The sequence below is a fragment of the Argiope bruennichi genome, chromosome 5 (genome assembly GCF_947563725.1).
Source record: "Argiope bruennichi chromosome 5, qqArgBrue1.1, whole genome shotgun sequence".
NCBI classification, from domain to species: Eukaryota; Metazoa; Arthropoda; class Arachnida; order Araneae; family Araneidae; genus Argiope; species Argiope bruennichi.
This window is the reverse complement of record NC_079155.1, coordinates 53,887,348-53,911,978: the sequence shown is the minus strand read 5'-3', so window position 1 is coordinate 53,911,978 and position 24,631 is coordinate 53,887,348. Positions and strand designations below refer to the sequence as shown.

Here is a 24,631-nt window from a genome sequence, read left to right as displayed (position 1 = left end):
AATTTTCAGAGTTAAAATTCACTTAGTTGGAATTACACAGTTTTGAAATTATGTCTCTCTAACCGTCAGCAACGTATTGAGACTGATGGATGAAAGAAGTGAAAAATATTCTGATTCTAATTTAAATATTAGAGAAAAGTACATTTTTTTATTATATCAACATATATATGAAAACAACAACATTGGATTTCTAATACGATTAATTATTTAAACACTGTTGAAAAAAGTAACCGAGTTAGGCTTAATTTGGAAGATAAATGTTTTAAATTCATTCTCAACTAAGATAGAATTTAGAAGAGAAGATTGTGAAATATATGCTAGAGTAACAATGGACAGTCTAGGTTTATTAATAAACAAATCGATATCATAAATTTCAGAAGCTGGATGGATCCAGATTGCCTGTTACGAAATTATGCTAGCAATCAATACTGAAGTACAATGGGAAACGGTTAAATGAAAATCAAGTTTGCGATGAGGATTTTAGATTCAATCCAAAGGATCGCTATGAAACGCATAAGCGAATTTGAAAGCATTCGGCGTATCTAATACCACAGATAAGATTTACTTTGACACAAATCCAAGTTTAAATTGAAGTAGAGTAGTTTTCTAAGTGAACTTTTAGTAATTTCTGAAAGAAAAAAGGACTTTGCTGAAAAGACGCTTTAATGTAAGAAATGTAAAATAAAAGGAAACTTTTTTTTTTATGAATGAGAAAAAGTCTATTTCTAAATAACTTACAACAAAAGAGTGGGATAGTATTCTGAACTGATTTATCTTTCCATGTCTAAAGAAAAACATTGAATTTTTATCTTGCAGATATATTTTACTAATTTCATCAGAGACCAGTGGGGGTAGTCTCACCAAAACTTTCTCGCATACTCTGTGTTAAACTTGTTATGCAGAAAAGGCTTTGCATACGCCGGCGTCCTGGCCTAGGGGCTGCGCGTCTTCCCCTTGATTTGGGCATCCCGGGTTCGAACCTTGGTTCGGTCATGGCTGTATTCTATCTGTGAGGTGTGTGAAAGAGCCCCCCCCCCCGGTAAAAACGGGTTGTGTAAGCGAGTGTGAGTGTCATCTTCATATGAACTGAAGTCAGACGTCTGCCCTCGGGTGCTCAGGGGTCCTTACATTCAGAAGCTACTGCATGCCTCTTTCCTCGACCTCTTTCATGGTTTGAATTGGGTTCAATTCAAGGGGGATAAGCAACAACAACACTTGGCATACAATAGTTACAAAATGTTAACTTTCGGCGTGAATTTAGAATTTTTATTGAATCTATCATTTCATCCTTGGCGAGTTATTTGGCGATTAATCCCTGGCATGCGGTTAATAATACCCGAAAATTGAATTTGTACTTTAGAGCCGGTTTTTTTAATTGATTAAAATAAAAATTTGACAAAAATTGTACTTGTGGTCACAAAATTCCATACCAAATTTGATATATTTAAGTCACTGCATTTTTGAATTATCGCGTTTACATGTTTCTAAAAGTACAGACTGACTGACATTTACTTTTATAATCCCTTTGTTGGATTTCGCTCAAAATTTGACAAGTGTCTACAATATAGATGTTAAATCAGTGTACCAAATTTTATCTATCCAGATATCTTTATTTTGTAATTAGCGTGTTAACTTGTATTCAGACAGCCAGACTGACGAATTTCTGAACAGAATGTACTCAAAATTTAATAGAAATCTTCAAATTTGGTATAAAGACCGTATACCAAATTTCAACGAAGCTCAAGACGTTTTTGAGTAATCTTTGTCACAGACAGGCAGACAGACGGACATCTTTTTAATGTGTTTTCAGAACTCAGAGAGGTCTAAAATGTGGAGATTCGTCAAAGTCTCGAGTTCGTACTTTTTGACGATTGCTATGCTTTCTACATAGTTTGTAGACAAGAAAGTAAAAATGGAAATATATTAGATCTAAAAGAAAGCAGATATTTGAGATTTCCCATAGACAGTTTGCAGTTTAATTTAATGCCATAAATTTTCCATAACATTCATCTTCCGAGAAATAAATCTGTAGAAAGTCTATACTTTTCTTGTTTCCTCAGAGTATACGAAGCGGTAAAGTTATATAACGTAAGGGTGTGAGGAAACGCAAAGGCGTATTTTGGTAGAACCACAACGGCAACGTCGTGATGTTTCGGAGTTCCGCGATGTGACAAAGTGGTCACGAGCACCTCCACATCATAATTTGGAATAGATACTTTAATTTGTTAGTTTAGGGAAAGTTAAATTTAATTGAACTAGTTTAGACGAGCGCAGTAAAGCTCTAACGTCATGAAATTTGGTAATTAATTTAATTTATACATATTTTTCAATATTTGATCTCATTTAATTAATTAAAATAATAAAAAAGATTATTTATGGGGTAAATAGATAATTTTAATGGATTTACGTTGCACGTGCCTTTTTTCTATGGGGGACTGATCCTAACTGGGCTGAATAAAAATTACAGAAAATTTTCACGCGTGTAGCACATCGTAGCTATCTAGGGCCTAAACAGTAATAATTTTGAGAATTTTAAGCCACCAAATTGGCAACAGAGTTACGATGTCCTCAGCTTTTTTACGGCTGGGAAATTAATGTAAATATTATCAATTGCAGCTCTAGGTCTTTTCCTAGAGCTGGGTAAAGCAGGATCGTATGCAGGTAGATTTAGTAACTCGTTGCGAATCTGGGGTAATTTTTCAAAGAACTTAATTGACGTTCTTTTAATAAATTCCGAAACAGGTTCAATTTTGAGGTCGTTATGTATTATTTTTCCTCTGACGTACCAGGGTGCGTTAACTATTTTCCTCAGTTGTCTGTTTTGAAAGACTTGCAACCTCTTGATGTTAGTGGCTGATGTCGCCCCCCATATTTGGGAGCCGTACATCAGTATTGGTCTTAAAATGGCTTTGTAGAGCAGAAGCTTGAGCCTAATCGATAGCTGGCTCCATGGAGCAATTAAGCTGTTGAGTTTACAACTCATTTTGGTAGCTTTGGAGAGGGCTGCTTTAATATGACTATTAAAGCTTAATTTTGCGTCTAAAACTAACCCTAAGTATTTGTATTCATTTACAAAGGGGACGGGTTGGCCGAATATTTGGATTGGGGCTAGGTCAGGCATATTCACTTTTTTAGTAAATAGGAGGCACGCGCATTTACTTGGGTTGACTTTTATTTTCCAGCCGATGAGCCAGCACTGCAAAATGGTCATGTACTGTTGAATGTTTGCTATGACTATGTTTGGATCTCTATGCTGTGTAAGAATGGCGGTATCGTCTGCAAAAATTGCTAAGTGACAATTGCTAGCTCTAGGTAGATCGTTAACATAAATGTTAAAAAGAGTTGGAGAGAGTAAACTTCCTTGCGCACAACCGCTTCGGATTGTTCTGGGGGAAGAAATTACATCATTAACTCGTACCCGAAAATTACGAGAAAGTAGGTACGAGCGTAAAATTTTGACAAATTGCGCCGAAAATCCAAGTCGCATGCACTTGAATAAAAGCCCTTCGTGCCAAATTTTATCAAATTGGTAGAACCACATTACTTTCAGTAGCGGATTTAGGTATTTTGTGATAGGCCGCGGTGGCAAGGTCTCGGCTAGTGAGCCGTAGGGTTTCAGGTTCGAGACCCGATTCCACTGAAGAATCGTCGTGTAAGGGGGTCTGTTGCACGTTAAATCCGTCATGCCAAACGTCCGCCCACTGGTTTGGCGTGAAGAGGGGGGTGCCAGCTCAGGTGTCGTCCTCGTTATCTGACAGCAGTTCAAAATTACGAGGTCTGTCCGAAAATATCCCTAATGTTGTTTTACAACGGGACGTTAATATAACTAAACTAAAGTATTTTGTGGCCCTAGTCTGTGCAAATTTCGATAATTTAGTTTTATATTTAAAATAATTTTGGATTAAATCAACATGTAAATGGTTTATTTTAGTTATTTCTTTTACTTTACTTATTTATGCTTTAACTCATTTATTTATTATGACTCATGATGCATGGCATTCAAGTTTTTTCATATAATATTTAAGCAGGTATTAAACAAATTGCAAATACTAAGTATAATAACTAAGTCACAGAATTGAAACAGATATGTAGAAACTTGGCCGATTATATTTGGTAAAGATTTTATATTATATGAATATTTTATAAGTTATAGAATTCATATATTTTGCACATTCACTTATTTAACATCTAGGATGATGACTATTTTTGATGACTTGAATGAACTCTTCCCTTCGGATCAGTGACCTTAAGTAGATGCTGTGTTGGAAATCCGCCACTGATAATTTGAAAAAAAAAAAAAAAAACACCTCGAATGTTATGAAAGTTTTTAGATAAGGAATTGTTTTATGTCTTTGATATCTGTCTATTCTTGCGATGATTTGGTGATCTGTATTATATTTAAGCTATACAAATAACTTGCTTCCTTATTTTATTTAATCTAACGGCATAAATGATTGAAGACAAATTAATACTTTCGTCTCTATTGCAGGGAAATATTTCCGTAATGTACAAGGAAAAAAAAAATCCTTCGCAGATTTTTATCTATTCTACCACGTGGAGAAATGCAATCCTTCTAAGATACACAGTTAATGGCATATTAATGGCAACGAAATTGAATTTAATGGCAGAGACGTCAGTGAACCAATGATTATTTTTGAAGAACAAAGCAACTAATAATGTATTTGAATTTTTTAAATGCAAAATATGGGAAAACATTATTTTCCGATTACAAGAATCTACAACTGAAAATAAATTGGTACTTTTGACAGTATTGGTTCGATGATATTCATTAAATTTTCCTGGCGACTCTTTAAAGACAGAAAAGCTATAAACAAATATAAAATATTTACTATAACTTGAATTTTTATATGAATACAGATGATGAATTTTATCATCTCCTTTCTACATAATGTTTGTGTTGGCGCAAACTAACATCGAATTTTGAAGGAGGAAAATGCGAACAATTGTCACATTTTCTTAATAGGCTTTTAGAATAACGCTTAGAATAAAGATAAGAAGACAAATTTATTTATTTTATTTAGGATTTCGGTATCCATATAAGTATATAATAGCATTTAAATGGAAATTCAATAATTTCAAAAATACTGTAATAATTACGTGAATGTATTGAAAAATGCAAGAACTTGACAAATTATATTCGTTAAAGTGCTAGTATAACTTAATATTTAATAATTTATAAAATTTGTATTTTTAGATAATTTATTTGTTATCATAGTAATAAGTTTTTTTAATTGACATTTCTATGCTGTCCTCCTCTTCCGGTAAAACATTCTAGTCGCACATTCAACCCTGGTGGCAATGTTTTGTGCCTCACTTCTTATCACAAAATGAAGAAAAATTAATTGTAATACACTAAGAGCGTAACATTTTATATCGATTTAATGGCAAAGCAGAGGCCGCGGTGACCTCGTGGTAAAATCTCGGCTTCGGAACCAGAGATTTTCAGGTTCGAGATCCGATTCCGGCGAAGATCCCTCGTGTAAGCGTGTCTGGTGCACGTTAAATCCGTCGGGACTTAACTCTTCCCAAGGGTGTGGTGTGGAAGTTTAGAGAGGGGACAATCAGCTCAGGCTCAAAATTAGGAAGTAAGTCCCAAAATAGCCCTAGTGTTGCTTTAAAACTGGACGTTAATACAACTAAATAAAACTGTCGTAAAATATCGAAAGCAGTTTTCATGTATTCATTGGTTTGTACGCTTATTGTGACCACATACATTTATTTCGAAAAGATTACTGAAGCAGATATATGCAAAGTATTTAAATTCAACGTTTAATTTCCGATTTAAAAAAATATTTAAATGCTAGAAATACTTAAGATTTATAAAAGGAAAAAGAAAAATCCACATAATTTAATTTGATGCAAGTTTTACATATTTGTTATAAGTTGCATTGTCTTAAAATAGGAGACGCTTTCGTAACCGAATGATCTTTCATTCATAACTTCCTGAACCGATGTTAGCACCAGAAATGCTAAATGGATATTGACATTTTTTTCACTTATTAAATTATCAAGCGTTACTTACCGAAGCTCGTTGGCTATCTCTGCTGTGTTTGAGCCACAAGCTAAGTTGCTAACACTCTTCAGTCTTTGGAGACCAAGTTTCTTGTGGACAGCGGAACAGGACCTGAGCTTGGCTCTTAGATATCTCCCGCACAAACTTTTGGCTTGGTTGACGACATCATGTTGGGAAATGGGACTGCGCCATCCTATTGTGGTGGACAGACGATGTCCCATCACCTGTCCAACCTGACTGAACTTCCTGCGTCGCGACAACGATTCTTTCGTGGTTTCCGCGGCATTTGCGTACACGGACAAAGAAGGTCTAGGGTAAATAACGGGTAAACTGTATTTCCTGGGTCTGCCGATAGACGGTGGTGCAAGAGTCATTGGTCTATTGGCGGAACCATTGGCAGTAGGGGAAATAGCCATTTTCGACAGTTCAACTTCGCAATGACTTATTCACTAATGATTAAAATTTGGCATTATCGTGTATCCGTCACGCTGTATCAAAAGATCGATTATCGAAATCAAATATCGCCAATTAAATGTATAAAATTCTTTCACACATTTTTTTTCTCCAAAAAAGCCACAGCAAAGAGGATAAATAGTTGTATGTATCAGTCACAAATACGGCGTACTTTTGAGAGAATGACTTGCAGTTGATATGCAGTTTTATGTTGAGGGAGTAGATAATGTGTAAAAAACGATCAATAAGACAGTTTCACTTTTAAATCCACAAATGAAGGAATGGCACAGTTGTACACTACCTATTTCACATAAATCACAATATTCTATCTTCTTTTATTAAGAAAAAAATTTCCGAATTTCAAACTGGTGGTATTAAATGTCCAAGGAAATTAAAATCGATTGGCTATAAAACCAAGATTAACTTCTCTTTCTGGGAAAAAACTCAATCGAAAGGGAAGAAAACAAAAATTCCATCGCTCGAATTCACTTTGAGGCGACTGCTGTTCGAACCATGTCGTTTTTTTATCATTTTGATTCGTTTTCTTCTTTTACGTTCCCACCTTAGATACAGAGCTTTTCATCCATCAAAGTCTGAATTAAATCCAGAGAATAAATACTTTTTATCTCTGTTTGCTGTCAGCACGTGAGATTTTGATGATAGATGAGTGAACGAGAGATGTGATAGAGAGAGCACTTAATTGCGGGTGGAACAAACAGTGGATATGTTTTTATTCATCTAAAATCACACTTCCCTTGAAATGGAAATAGTCTTGTGCTAGGAAAACTTTCATGATTTCCCAGATATATCATTCTTTACCTATAAGACAGAAAAAAAAATATTTAAAAATCACTGATATTAGAAATTGCAAAAGAAATTTAAAACATGATATAGAATATATAAATTACATTATATCACTTATATGTCCATTTTAGTAATATAGACGGAAGTAAATTTCCTTTTTTATAAAGACAAATAATAAAAAAAGTATAAAATAAAAGATATGTACTGTTCATTTCAGTATCCTGAGAAAACCCGCTTTTCGACGATTCTATCTCACTAAGGGGTGAAACGCAGAAGGATGCGCGCATTTCCGGAATTTACTTATTGATAAAGCTTCTTTTACTTCTTCTGTAAACTTTCCTCTCACACCTGTTTTCTCGAGTTAAACTCATCTTAACGCATGCGCAAAAGCGAGGAAGGTTTTAGAAACCGATGGCAAACAATGCACAAAACACATCAAAGCAAATAAACGGCAACCAAGCAAAACATTTATTATGAGAATAATAAAAACAGTAAAAGTATATGATGAATAATTAAAAAAACATGCCCAAGTTTTGGGTTGCAGGATATGATAATCAGTTTTAAAAGAATCATGTTCAAGAAGATTACTCTCATCAATTTTTGAAAATGGTTTTAAACCATTGCAGTCCTTTTTTCTGCAGCAAGAATTTGGAAATGCTAGGAGATCGTAAGTGAACAGGAAAGGTAGTACAGTGCAATGGATCACCTTTTTCATCTAGGGAGCAGCAGCCGTTTGTTCAGAGAATAGAAAGGAAAAAAAAAGTATAAAGGGGAGGGTTGGTGTAGTGAAATGAACACAAATTTTTCTTTATTCTAATTTATTCCCTTGTTTGAAAATTTCGGCTCTATTTCATATGTGCTTATACCAGTTTCTTCTTTATTCCATTTATATTGTATAATGCTTAAATCAGCGTTTAGATTACACAAGAAACATTTATTTCATTGGCATGAAAAAAGAATTTTTTTTGGGGGAAATTTCGTGCAATATTTCCCAGAGATAAAAACGGACAATCATCCTGTCTTCTTAATATTGTATTTTCAAAGAAAACTGTCACTTGTAAACTATGGCATAAAAGATTCTTGTGTCTTATATTATATAATCGAATAATTTTGAAATATTAAAACTTAAAGTGAGCAGTTTCTGGATTGAATCCAAAAGATCAAGAATCTAGGACACTGGCTGTGGGGGATGGGGGATAAGAAAAAAAAAACTGAATAAGTAAACAAAACCTCAAAATAATTTGACACAACGAAATAGTTATTTATGAAATGTTTTGAAACTTAAAGTAGCAAGGTATAAAGAAATATCATCTATAAGTATTTAAAATACCATCAAACAGCCATCACATCATTTATGATAAAATGAAGATATTCTATATATAAGGGAGGACGAATTGAGGACTAAAAAATAGGAAACGTCCAAGTGTCAAAAGCGAAAATGTTGAAAAGTAAAAAATGTTCGTAGGGATACCACAATAACGAATTCTTTATAGACTCTTTTAAATTAATTATTTAAAGAATTGCCAGACACTTTTCGCGTTTACCAAATTATTAAACATTTCTCATTATTGAATTTTATGGATATTGATCATTGCATTTTAACGAGATTAATTTTTTTGACATTTAAATCGTTTCTCAATTGAGCCTTCAGCTTTTTCAGAAATTTACTTTTTGAAAGATTAAGTCAACACTTTTTAATATTACATTGTAATTGATCAGTAATGATCAGGAAAACCTAGTAGATTTATTACGAATCCGGAAAAAAAATTTCGATTTGGAACAATTCGAAAATTAGGACGTACATTAATTTTAATTCTCCGATAAGAGTTAAAAAAAATCTATTTCATTTATGATTAGTTATACTTTTTTTAAATATATAAATCTGATGCTTTTCGACATCCAATTTTCAATATTTTTAGGAAAAAAACCGACTTGTTCTATTTTCATCTCTTGAATATTGAGTTCATGCATCACACGTGAATAATTTTTTTCTTCTTGAAATTATGAATTAACAAAATGTTAATGATAACCTTATAATTCATTATAAAATATACGGAATACATAAATATCTCACATGTTCTATGGAGCCTTTAGTTATAATAATGTAACAAAACATTTTCATAAAATGAGTAACCTTATTTATAGAACAGTAAACAAAGCAATTAAATGATTAAGATTTCGACAATTTTAGCTCCATTCTATTATTTCTACATCTATGGACATTCATAAACTAATATCTATAGTTTTTGAATATTTTAGCTATATTTTATAGAAATAACATAACTTATTGTAATAAAATTAATTCTATTTTATTATTTCATCACTTTTTAATCTCATGTTTTTTCCTGTCATAAACTTGTTATACATTTTCTTAGAATTCAAATTCGTGGGAAGAAAATCTAATTTTTATTGTTTGCTTTTGATACAAGAATTTGGTAGAGACTTAATGCGTAAGTATAAGGGCAGATTATGAAATTTCATGACTTTCTTGAATTACTCTGTTCAAATATACACAACCGATCCGATTCTAGAAACAAAGATACTATTGCGCCATTTAATTTCAGCTGCCTAATCTTTCCAGAGCTATTTTATTTAAAATTAAAATTTTTATCATTTTCTTAATATTGAAAAGAATTACAGAAAATTTCTTTTCAAAAAATTCATTTAAGCATTAAGCATTAGCCAGCACAATTTAAATTTTAACCTTCATTATAGACATAATATTCTTTCATATGCCTGCAAAATTGTGCAAAAGTCCATTTCTTCATATTACACCTGTTAAAGATGTCCAGGACATTCCCCAAGGTAAAGTTGTGTTACGCTGTTCTCCACATCCAAACACTTCAGTTATATATTTATCTTGCCATCGTTCCCAAGATTTTACCTTTCCTGAAGACATTAATTAAGGCGGGCTTGAAGACATTAATAGGAAACAAAACATGATAATGCAGAAAATCAGTTTAAACAGCAAGCTTTTATTATAGAATTATTTTCCTTAGCTTTCTTACAAATACGTATAAATGTAATTGTGATCTGCCCGTTTATCTTAAAATAAGTTGGTGACATTCGATGGTAAAACAACAAATCTACACTTTGTTAAATACAGCTACACTTTATTTGAAACTGCTTTCGGGCATACACACTTTGTACGATCGACTGAACTGGACTTGATACACAGAAAAGCTGACGCAATCAAAACATATAACTCCATATTTTTCCCCTACTTAATATTATTAAAATTTTGACTGCAATTTTTCGTTAGATACTGGGCCGCGGTGGCCTTGTAGTAAGATCACTGTTTCGAGACCAGAGGGTTTTGGGTTCGAAACCCAATCCCATCGAAGAATCGTCGTGTGAGCAGGTCTGGTGCCCGCTAAATCCGTCGGGACCAAACGCCTTCTCGCTAGTGTGATGTGAAATCTTAGATTGAGGTGGTAGCTCAGGTGACATTCTCGTCCTCTGATTGTGAGTGAAAATAACAAGGCCCGTCACAAAAGAGCCGTAGTGTCGATTTAAAACGGTGCATTAATATAACTAAACTAAACTTTCTTTAGTTGCAATATTTTATCGTATAAGTGAAAGCAGAAACCCTACAGATTATGTAAGAGACTTTTTGAGTTATATTCTGATTACAAGTAGATATATTCTGTCATTTTTTCAAGGTCATTTTTAACTAAATATAATAATATTCTAGGTCTGATTTTCCTGTTATTTCGATTACACATTTCAGAAGTTCAAATATTTGAATTGATTGCATCAAAATGCCAAAATTCAAGCTTAGTACAATGAGATGTATGTGATAATACATACGTAGGAAACATTTCAATTAATGACATGCGTCACGGTAGTATAAAGCCTTTATATAAGATGGCGCTTACAAGATTGTTTCCTGAGGCGTACAAAATGAAACTTTTTTAAAAAAATCCTCTTATTAGCAACGCAAATTTTCAGAAGATTATTAGCATTTCTTTCTACATTTACAACAGTTAATATCTTTTTTGTCACTGAATAGAAGTTATGGAAACCTTGAAAAGATAAGATTTCATGTCTGCACAGACAGAATACGAATGAACTTATGATGGTGATGTTCTGTTCATTTTCAGAGAACATTAAAACAATGAACATTCAAACATTTATAAGGAAATGATAAGGTGGGTAAAGAGTCAGTAAAAGTGATTCCAATTTCAAAATACTTTATCAGAAAACTTTATGTTATTAAAAAGTATAAATAATAAATTTAATAAAAATATACTTTAATTTATATTTTTATCAGGAGATAAAAAAAAACAGATTTTCTTATTTTAATCGTTTTCTATTTTTGGGTTTCAATGTATTATATAATCCATTACTAAAAATATTATGGATTCTTGAATCTTTTTGAATGGAATTAAAATTTAATTAAATCATTCGCCAGCATCTATCTAAACGAGCATTCTACTCTCCAGATTGTTACCTGGCAACAAAATTTTGTTCTGTATTTGGAGGATCCCGAAAGTGTGCTCATCCGATCACATAACCAAGAATTTATCATCCTACTTCAAAATTCTTTCTGCGAACCTATCTCTATATAAAGCGTCATCTGTATCCAAATGAATACAATTTATGTTATATAAATAAGCCACGTATTAACTTTTTTCTAAATTTCATCGAATCCAAAACCCCTGCCGTCTAAAAAAACATAATTTTTATACGATGGCACTAAAAGTATAAAAATAAATAATCGTGAAAGGTCATGTAAAATAAATAATCATTTTGGTAGTTGAAACTGTGACATTTGTCAAAATTTTATTCTGGAAAATAAAGTAAAGTGATCATTGATGATATATATATATATATATATATATATATATATATATATATATATATATATATATATATATATATATATATATATATATATATATATATATATATATATATATATATATATATATATATATATATATATATATATATATAAAGGGATCTTGAGCTTTCATAGAATATAAAAATTAGTAAAATCGAGGCAATAAATGGGGCTGAAGAATTACGTCAAGGTTTTTCTACATATAAAGTATACAGTAAAATTATGTTCATGAGGGTTTTCTCGAAAACAAGAGTGGGTGGGGAACTCATTTGTTGTTGACGTATCTAAGGATCAGATTTAGTATGAAGTAAAAATTAAGAAAATCGGATTAGTGGTTATGGCTGGAGGATAATTTCTTGGTTTTGCAAATTTATATATATATATATATATATATATATATATATATATATATATATATATATGTGTGTGTGTGTGTGTGTGTGTGTGTGTGTGTGTGCGTTACACATACTCTGAAGGCATTTTTTTACAAAGTTAGCAAAATTTCACAATAATTTTATTTCAAAAATGCGAAATAATCGAATAAATGATATAATTGGTTAAATGGTTAAAGTTAGTTTTAAATTCTCAACCCACAAAACGCCAACATCTATTTCCTAAACGTACTTAAACTAAACATATAAAAAATATGTTTGTGGCACCTCTTTTTCCCCCCTGAGCAGAGAGCACCTCCTTGTGGCGTTTAGAGATAAGCAGTTGAACGGGAGACCTGCATCCTGAGGTCCACTTTTTCCCATGCGCAACTCTTGCGCTAATGCAGGCTGCTTTCGGCTGGAACCGGTGGAATCCCTCCGCCACACTGTTTTCTTTAACCTAATTGTCTATGTGTGTTTGTAAATTTTATAGTGTAGCTGTGTGTGTGTATATTAAAAATATTATATTTAAAACCGGGCAGTTCATTAGAAAATCACAACACATTCACTATATGTTTAAAATATCGGATTACCGAAAAGAAATAGAAAAAGAAGAAGAAGAAACTGCGTTAGATTATAGGCTGATAAGAAGTCCGATCGCTGGAAAATTATAAACACTATAACCTTTTTTGTGGCATAAGCAAACAGCACCGCTGGTTGTAATGACATCTATCCTTTTTCGAAAAAGAAAAATGCAACAAGAGGGTCGTTAAGTTACTTCGTTTAATATGAATAAACACAAAAGATGGAATTTCTTGCTCACAAGAGTGCAATTATCCCAAAAATGATAGCAGGAAAGAAGAAAATCAGCATTAAACACACCTTGGGACAAAGAAAGAGAATGCATTTTGAATGAAATATCGTCCTTATTTTCTAAACCTCGAGAAGCGATTATAGGGTTTTGTTTTTCGTTCCAAAAAAACCATCGTGTTCAGTTATTTCTGTTCCAATTTCGCTATATGCGAAGTGTTTTTTTTTTTTTTTCTTCTTTTCTTTTCTTTTTTTCATTATTATCTCTAATCTTCAATCATTTGAACAGAAATTTTTTTGAATATAAACAAAATAAATATAAAACTGGAGAAAAATTTCAAGAGGTTCTTCCCCCTCCCCATCTTTTTCTTTTTCTAACAGAACGCTGCCAATGGCATGCGGTTAAGCCTAAAGTTTGTCAATGACATGCTGTTTGCATTCAAATACCGAAGTATATTTAAAGAAAACTAATAATTTTTTTAAAAAAACTTTCTTTTGTTTAATTAATAGATATAACTGAAATATTAAAAACAGAAACAGGTAAGATCTTATTCCAACTTTAATTAAGAAAAGCATTCGATTTTTCTTCTTGTTGTTCCTAATGGCACTTGCCATGGACAGGCTCGCTGACAAAGTCAGCGATTTTAAGCCGAGGGTGCATCGCTTGTTTTTCAGCAGCGCCAACTAGGTCCAAGAGTACATCTTAGCAACTCACGCTTCACCTTCGATTGCACAGCCCCTTTTTACAGCGGGGGCACATTCACGCATTTCACAGATGAAGAACAACCATGCCCGAACCGGGACTCGAACCCAGGACACTCAGATCACGAGGAAGACGCGTTACCCCTGTGCCCGGACGCCGACAATCATAAAACAATATTCTGAGCATTTAATTGAACGAAGAATAATTGCAAACTATTGTTAATTTCTACAAATATGTTTAAAATGCAGAAATAAGCTTTCGGTTCTTGCTAACTTGTATAAAACTTTAGATTTGCTTCAAAACGTTTCAATAATATAAACCTAGTAATTTTTTTTTTGTATTGTATATTATATATATTTGTATATGGTCTTATTAATATTTATATATATGTATATTATATATATTACTTTCATAATATTTTATACTTGTATATTATTTTTATAATATTCGTTATTTTAGTGCTACTTATTTTGCAATAAATATTTAATTATGCGATAGCTATACATTCATTATCTATGGCTGATTCAAAATTTTATATTTCATTATTTTTGTTTAAGAATTAAAAATAGACACTTATCTTCTTTACTGGATTCAAGAAGAAAAGCGAATGAAGATAAAACTATGAATAATAAAGTCAAAAATTTTAAAGCACAGGCGGTATGCTTTGCTATATAATTATTATTTATTTATGATTTTATATACAAATATAAAAGAATGTTTCTTTATATTTATTAAGAAATATAATTTAATATTTTTAAAAATATTTATTATGTTAAATTTTAGTAAATAAAAATTTAAAAAGAGTTCCATATTTTTACCTCAATAAACTCTTACTAGACATGCTCTCTGAAATTTCATTTCTCAAATTACTGTTTTGAAATCACTCTAAATGTGATTGTTGTTGAAAAATTTTATAAGTGAATGCTGAACAAATAATCCCTTGACATCATTTATGTTTAAGAGTTTGTTTAAATACATTTTTTTTTTTCATTCTCGAAATTTACAAGAAGAGAACCTTTATCAGCTGATATCTCTCTCAAACTCAAAAGTCAATAAATACATGCGAGATCAAAGTAAGGGAATATCAGTTTGCTTTATCGTAAAACCACAAATACTCACTTTTAAAACATGGATTAGTATTGCAAATCTTGATATTGATAACATACATTCAAATGACGTATCTTTGGTTTTATCTGTACAAAAAAAAATTGCAACTACGTTTCATTTATATGATTAAGTATCTTTGTCCACTATTAGTTACTATAATTGCTACTACTACGATTAAATTCATTAATGGCTGAAAGTAGTGGCAAATTTCCAACTCGACAGACTAGACATTTGCTTAGGGTTGCTAGGCTGATTGGACTCTGTAAGTTGATTAAACAATGTTAATAGCCTACTTGCCAAGTAAATAAATTTGTAGAAATATAAAAATTCTATAATATTGGAATAGATACTTTCCTATTTATTTCATGAGTTTTCATTTTGTTATTCCAGTATTTATAAACGACGAACGTTTGCTTACATAGAATTGCGCGTCAATATGGATGCCGCGTTATTTTGAGACTCCATAATTAATAAAGGATACACATTTTCAAAAAGTTCTTAAAATAAAAAAAATAGCTTGAAATGAATTGTTAATATGTAGATTAAATTAAAAATATATTGAAATGTGAAGTTTAATTAAATAGTTTACAAAAAATGTGGGCTCATAATAAGTAAGGCTTAATGGCCTTAAACTGTTTAAATCCGGTATTAGGCATTACAATTTTTTTTCCTAGACTTTCTTATATATTTAAATAGCATGGCACGTCTTATGTCTCACTAGTTTTCTTTGACGACAAATTAGTTCGCCAATTATATTGGTTATATTTAATTTCAGCTAAATCGTTTAGATATAATTTCGTATCAAATGGTCAAATATTAAAATTGTGATACTTTAATTTTTTACATAACTGTTATTACATTCTTATCTAATGGATATCAGTTGTATGACATAATAGCGCATTAAAAAAACGTAAATGTGGGGTTTATCTTCTTTTTTCATAGCACTGTAACATAATTGTTTTTATTTGTCTTTTAAACCACACAGATATGAAATACAATCTGTTTTTCTTAGCTTTCAACAATGGGGGAATATCAAGTAATTACATATTAGATGAAACAATGAAAATGGTGTGAATTTCAAAGCAACTATGTTTTCTCCTATTGGAAATCAGACAAAAATATAAATAAATAATTAATTACTAAAACTCAAATAAATGTTATTTAATTCCCAAATAATCAAAATATTTAATCACGCCTACTAAATAGATATAATTATAAAAGATATAAAATATATAAAATTTTGAAAGTGTGTAAAATTCATTTTTTTCCTGTAATATTTTTGGAAGTTATAACGGAAATTTTTTAAAATTTAGCTTAATTTTTAATTAAAATTTCAAAAAAGAAATCGTTTCAAAATGCACATTCCAGCCCTCCAAGGTATAATGTGTCAAATGTGATAGCTGTAGGTCAAATTATCAGACCTGTAGAACGCTAACACACAGACGTACACATACGCAATCATCTTTTTTATTAACTAGTCGCCTCAGGCGACCAGCTGGTTCGCCAAGAATATTGGTTATATTTGTTTTCAGATAAATCATTTAGATATAACTTCATGTCAATGATTATCATTTGATATATCAATGATCTATTTGACATTAAAGCCTTTCTTTATTAATTCAGTTAATTTTATTTATTGCATGTAAGAATTTTTCTAACAGAGACACTCAAATAGCCTCATATCGCTATTAAAAACGTGGTTATTGGTTACCTTGACTTTCAGTTGAAAGGATATTACTTCAGATGTTCCAGACATTACAGATATATTATTTTAACTGCTTTCTATATACTCAGCTTGTCATGTACATGAAACTTCCTAGTGGAGAATAGTCCCATGACATCATGAGGCTATTATAAGTGCAAATGTGTGGTTCTAGAATCTTATAAATTTCGCGGTATCGAAACTTCACTTGTTTATCCATCTAGTAAATTTCACAAATATTAAACAAAATCCTTCTTTTTTAATTCCCAAAAATAGGAGAAAATCCTGCGAACAAATAGCTAATGAAACCATGAAAAAGGTGTAAAATTTATTTTTGTGCAATACTATTTTTCGAAATTATTGCGAAAAAATTCTAAAATTCAGCTTAATTTTTAATTAATTAAAATTCTAATTGAAATTTCTAGAAATCCCTCGGAAGTGCGTATTTCTTCCTTCCAAGGTATATATGTGCCAAATGTGATAGATATATAAGTCAAACGGTATGGCGACTAAACGATTCTGGCGACCAGCTAGTTTTCTCTAATGTTTAGATATAATTCCTTGTCCATGATTTCACTAAATAATTCGACATTAAAGTCTAGCTATTCTAAGTTCTGTTTATTGTGCACATGAACCTTTTTTTTAATGGAGATGGTCCTTAACATCATATCGCTATGAATAACGTAATTGTGCCGTTCTATATTTCGCTATATTGTGTCTTTACTTTTGTGCCTTGTAAACTCATAGATATTTTTTTTAAAAAACATATCTATATTTTCTCCTATTTTAACAATAGGAGAAAGTCAAACAACTCAATATTTTAAAAAAAACGATGAGAACGATTGGAATTCCAGGCTAACAATATAATCTATAGATAAAAATTAGGGGAGAAACATTTTTAAAATATTGTCAAAATGCAGGAAAATTCACACGAATGTTAAATTGGTATCATTAAAAAACGAATTTTTTGAAATGGTGAAAAATTTATTTTTGTGCAATAATAGATTTCCATGTTGTCGGGAAAACACAAAAAATCAATTTAATTTTTAATTAATCGAAATTCTAATTACAAATTTTTAAAAATCGATCCGAGGTGCACATTTCCGCCCTACAAAGTATATATGTGCCACGTTTGGTGATTTTGGGTTAACCGATGTGGCTACTGGAGCACAAACATTTATATTTATTAATAATCGTGAAATCAAATAGTACCTATTAGAATCAAGTCTTATGCTATCATAAAGCCAATTAAAAAGCAAGTGTCTTAATAATCGGTTTCAATTTACATTTTATTTTTTTTGTGTGTATTTATGTTTTTTTTTTTTTTTTTTGCTGTAATATACTGTTTTTTCTTATTTCTAATTCTATATAATTTTAAACAGGTACACATATTTTAAATTAATTTCAAAATAGTCAACATAGAGAAGTTTACATATACTGCAATTAAATATACGAAAAATCGAACTAAACAGCAACATGTTTTTCCCTCAACTATAATTAAAATAATAAAGACTTGCATACTAGTACATAGTTTGTGGGTGCTCTTGTCATGAAAATCATACATTATCGAATATTAAATATGCATAAATAGTAAAAATTTTTGGCTTATTTTACTATCGAACAAAGACCCCCGGGGGTGGAACCTCGAAATGAGGATGAGATGTTTCCGGCAAGGTGGTTGGATCTCGCCACCCTGGAGGGTACACAAATAGGTGGGGGATCTGACTCCTCCTATCGATGACGGGACGTACTTCCTTCGGGAAGGGTTGTACCGTGGCCGGTGATGGCCCTTAGGACTCAACCACAGTTCCCGCCAGTGTTGCTGTTGCGGCGGTCCTGTCATTCAGCCTTATGGTTTAAATACGTGTGCCTTCGTGGCGGGTCGGAGAGTCAGTTGGTTGACTTGACTATTATCGAACAAGTTTAAACCTTTTTAGCACTTTACATTCACTCATTTTATTGTTCTTCTTCTGTTTGTTTGTTCGATACAAATTTGGCAATTTATTTTAAACTAATCTATTAATATGCAATTTTTCGATGAGCTAGAGACATGAAACTTTAAGCATATCTCAGAACTGCGTGACAAGACAATATTAGCCCGTTTTTTTTTTTTTTTTTTTTGCAATTAGGTACAAACTGCGTCGTCAGACGCGGCTCTTCGAAAAGTCCGTTTAAAATGAAAAGCAAAATTTTCTACACATACACGACTAAAAATCTGACAATTATTATTTAATAAATTTTTAAATACACCGCGTTTTTAAAACGAATTAAAAAGCATAAAATAAAATTTTCTTTGCTTCACATATAGATTCTTAAGGCTACGGTTGCCTTAAAAATTTGTGATAGTGAATTTTTCAAATTCATCACGAATTTTCTCAATAAACTTTAAAAAAAAATCCAGTTGATTTTTCTCAGTATGGATAGTTTTGGAATTAAGTAAATATGAAAAATTATAATTATGAAAAATTATAATTATGAAATGATAAAAGCCTATATTTTCTATAACACTGAACCCAATTAGGGTTAAATAGAAAATCTGCAAGTACAATGAAGGGTTATCAGTTCGCATCAATGGGATAACAAATTCATCTAATTAGCTTTCATTTCCACGGTAATTAGACAATATTAATGGATAAACAGGAGTGCTGATTTGCATTCCTTGTTAATAACTCGCCCCCATCGTCATGAAACCGCCCCAAGCGTCTCAGCAGGCTTATTAATAATTCCGTCCTATCTCAAATGAGAATGGTTCACCGAGCAGGGAGAAGAGCAATTTACCGTAGAATAATTTGTAGGAGGTCCTATGAATTTAGGGCATCAAAATCAGCTTTAAGCGAGAATTTACTAGTTAGAGAATGCATTGGCAGTCTTCATATGTGAGCAGGACAGAAACCGTTGAAGATCTAGTAATGCAGGATGTTACCCTTAAAAGGAGGATGCTTTATTGGGGATGTGGATGGATTTAAAACGATTCATTCAGATAAAGAAACATCTTTTGAAAAATTAACTCTGATAAAAGCATTATAAACTAAAAGGTGATAAAATAAATAAATTAGAAAAAGCATTAATATCAACTAAATATCACTAAAATGTACTCCGATAAAAGCAGGAAAAACTAAAGATGATAAAATAAATCAGTAAGAAAACACCACTGATTATCAACTAAATAATATTGAAATTTACTCCTATAAAAGCATGAAAGTTAAAGGATGATAAAATAAATAAACGAAAAAACTCTATTGATATCAACTAAACATTACTGAAGTTTACTTCGATAAAAGTATGAAAAATTAATGGATGATAAAATAAATAAATAAGAAAACAACCACTGATATCAACTAAATATCATTGAAATTTAATCCGATGAAAGCATGAAAAATTAAAAGATGGTAAAATAAGTAAAAGAGAAAACACCATATATATCAACTAAATGCCATTGATTTAGATTAGTTTAGTTTAGTTATATTAACGTCCCGTTGGAAAGCAACACTAGGGCTATTTTGGGACGGACCTCGTAATTTTGAATCGCGGTCAGATGACGAGGACGACACCTGAGTTGGCACCCTCCTCTCCACACCACACCAGCTGGAGGACGTTTGGCATGACTGATTTAACGTGCAACAGACCCGCTTACACGACGGTTCTTTGATGAAATCGTGTCTCGAACCTGAAACCCTACACCTCACAAGCCAAGACCTTACCACCAGACCACCCTGGCCCCTAAATACCAGTGACGCCACAAACATTATTTAAGCATTATTGTTGAAAAGAACAAGTTCTCTAGTTCTGAAACTGGTAATATGTAAAATGCCATCTACAGAACGCCTAGGCATTTTTTCAGTCTAAATTAGATGAGAATTATTTGAAAATGTAGCATACTTTTCTAGATATTGTACAGAATGATAGACGTTATTTCAGCAAATTACGAAGAGAAGGCCTTAATAATATTTATATTTAAAAGACATATATATACAGGGTGTTTATAAAGTCCCGGACCCATTTTGATGTTTAATAACTCGTAAAATAATAAAGATATAAACACACTTATGACATTTATTGATGGAATAACTCATATATTTTCCTTTTCAGGTTTGAATATTTTTACTTTTGTAAATATCGTCTGCGCGTGTGGTTAATTTCAGATAATTTCATTTTCCAGTCTAAATATCTGCACTTTTCTAAATATTGTCTGCTTATTAATTGCATTTTTCTCTCTTTTGTTTTTGTCAACTATTGCAATGTTATGTTTACTTTTGATATGTTTGTTCTATGTAGTACTTTTGTATGTGATGTTTTATTCGATCGGATATTAAGGAGAATGCATACACCACAAGAGAAAGCACAGATTTTATGGTGGTTCATAGAAATGAAATTGATAGTGCAAGCACAGAGAAATTTCAGAAGAATTTACCAAAAAGATCCTCCATCCAAAAACAGCACCTTGCGGTGGAAAAAGAATTTTCTAGAAATTGGAAGTATCGAAGATAAGAAACGTTCCAGACGTCCTTGCACAAGTGATTTTGATGTTGAGCCTGTCAGAGAGACATTTTTACACAATCCTAGAATATCTGTGAGGTCAGAGGCAATAGAATTGGATATGCCAATTTCGACGGTGTACAAGGTTATTAAGAAAAAATTAAGACTGCATGCATACAAAGTTCAAATTGTTCAAATTTTGGAACCGAACGTTAGGCCTAGGAGGATGGCCTTTGCAACAGATATGCTAAGGAGGATAGAAGATGCTGCTGATTTTCTGAAGAGCATAATGTTCTCCGCCGAAACATCCTTTCATGTTTCTGGCATTGTTAATCGCCATAATGTGCGCAAATGGCTCTGTGGATACCGACATGCTTGTCGCTACCTGGCGTGAAATTGACTATCGACTTGATATTTTCCGTGCGACGAAGGGGGCACACGTGGAAGTTCATTGACAAGGGTCATGAAACTTTTTGAGTCTATTTAACCATTTATGTTATTAATTTTAATCTATCTTTATTATTTTATGAGTTATTAAACATCAAAATGGGTCCGGGACTTTATAAACACCCTGTATATATATATATATATATATATATATATATATATATATATATATATATATATATATATATATATATATATATATATATATATATATATATATATATATATATATATATATATATATATATATATATATATATATATATATATATATATATATATATATATATATATATATATATATATATATATATATATATATATATATATATATATATATATATATATATATATATATATATATATATATATATATATATATATATATATATATATATATATATATATATATATATATATATATATATATATATATATATATATATATATCATAAAGGGTGTCCAAAAATTAATGCAAGATTTGCCACCATTCTTGCAGTAAAGTGTTGGCAACCCTATTAAATAAAACTATTTGACAGCTGACAGTTTAGGGTAGGAAAAATGGAGCGTCACATGATAGAACAGCGTGTTTTCATTGTTGATCAGTATTTATAGAATAATGAAAATCTTGCTGCTACAGTTCAAAAATTTGAGAATTGGCCCTCTAAATCTCGTGATTTAACATCATTGGATTTCTTTTTATGGGGTTATTTGAAATCAAAGGTCTATGCCAACAAGTCCACAAGCACGCATGCATTGTAGAAGAAATTCAACGCTGCATCCACATTTATGCACAATGGTCATGGAAAATTTCGACAAAAGAATGCGTGTGTATCAGCAAAAGCCGTGGAGGCCATTTGTCTCATGTATTATTCCATATATAATCCTATCCTGTGTACTTTACGATTCAATAAAGAAATAAGAATTTCAAGGGAAAAAAACTGTGATTTTTATTTAATTCAATCTTTGTTTACACGTTGTTCTATCGTGTAACACTGCATTTTTATCAGCTAACTAAACTATCTAAACTATCAGCTGTCAAATGGTTTTTTTTTAAATAGGGGTACCAACATTTTACTGCACGAATCGTGGCAAATTCAATTTAATTTTGGAACACCTTTTATATTCGAAAATGAATTGCTGATACATTTCACAATTTCACCTGTAATTTCTTATCATACAGAAAGCTAAGGAAGTATGTGAAATAGCTACCTTTTTACACTTTTCATAAAATTACCACAATTTCAATTAATTCATGATTAATTTTTTTTAATTGCAACATCTTTTCTTATTTTGCTCTTTCTCTCTAAACAGCAATTAACTATAAACAAATTTAATAGTTCCAAGTCGAATGTGCTGCCCTGTAGTGCATTTTCATCAATTTTGTCAACACGCAGTTTTCAGATACTATGTTAGTGCACAGACATTATCCTATTAAAATTTATTTTAAGTATCAAGGCAAAAAATACTTAAAATGATTTTAAAAAACGTTAGGAAAGCTGTACTTAAATTTAGAGCTTTCCTAACACTTTTTTAAAACATGGCACTCAATATTTGTTATAATTTTAGTTTCCAATTATATTTTTTACCTTTGATTCAACTTCGCCGAACTTGTTTTTCAGCTAGAAGTTCCCATTTTTTTAAAAATTATTATAAGCTTTAAAAAAATCATTTTTATAAACATTTTATACCATTTATTTCCATCATTTTTAAATAAACTACATAAAATCCTTTCTTATAACCCAGAATTTAATTTTTATAATTTTATATTTACTTTTTATAATTTAATACTAGGATTGACCACTTGAATTTTAAAAAAAAATGATATCGTATTCATGGATATTATTCTCCTGATATTTGAATAGTAATAAACAGGTTTAGAAATGCTTTTCTTATGAAGATAAAAAGCGGCAAGAGCGTTTCTTCTCTCCTTACATAAAAACCAATCTTCTTTTTTAAAAAATAATTCCAAAACAGACCTGAAAAATGTCAATTAATTTTATACTGAATATTTGTTTTTTTACTCTCTCATATACATAATATAGAGAAAGTATAGTAATTGTTAAAAGATTCGAGGAATCTCCACGTTTTAGACCTTTCTGATTTCGAAAAACTCATTTTTTAAAATGTCCGCATGTCTGTTTGTTTGAGACAAAAATAACTCAAAAACACTTTGAACGAGATGGAGGAAATTTGGTATACCGTCTTTATGACAAATCTGTAGATTTCTGTCAAGTTTTGTGTGAAATTCTGCTCGGAGGAAGTCTGTCTGCCCGACTGTCTGAGTATAATTTAACACGATCATTACAAAACAAAGAGAGCGAGATAAATAAAATTCGATACAAGAATTAACATCTGTAGTCTAGATGCTTATCAGATTTTGAGCCAAATACAGAATTGGACTGATCAGCTGTTTGTTTTACAGTTTTATTACAGTTTTGTGTCAAATGTTTTGCTTCAGTTGGTTGAGAGAAACATGTCTAAAACACAAATTCGATTTTTGGATACTATTAACGCATGCCTGTGATGAATCGCCAAATACCTCGCCAAGGATGAAGTGATAGATTCAATAAAAATTACTAAATTCAAGCCATAGGTTAATATTTTGTAACTATTGTACGCCAATGTTATGCAGAGTGATCCTTGGTACTAATACGTTTGTTAGAGTATATGTGAGAAAGTTTGAGGGAGGTTATTCCCTTTCCTTTAAATATTTAAAAACAAGTAGTTGTACTAACGCAACTAACTAATCACAGCATGGGAAATTATTTTAAGAAATTCTTATTTGTGGCTAGGCAATAACTGAATTAGGTCGGGGGGGGAAGGTAATTGAGAAGATGGAGTATTTGGGAACGACTTCATTTAGCACCAGTGTTGC

General features: G+C 31.3%; 1 protein-coding gene across 1 annotated transcript in view; it reads right to left on the bottom strand.

The window, feature by feature from the left end:
* Positions 1-24,631, bottom strand: part of LOC129969620 (bcl-2-related ovarian killer protein-like) — a 166,404-nt gene that overhangs the window by 130,818 nt on the left and 10,955 nt on the right. The window contains exon 2 of the mRNA XM_056084268.1: positions 6,044-7,306. Within this exon, the coding sequence (XP_055940243.1) occupies positions 6,044-6,450 (407 nt within the window). The 5' untranslated portion in view covers positions 6,451-7,306. The remainder of the gene's footprint in view (positions 1-6,043; positions 7,307-24,631) is intronic.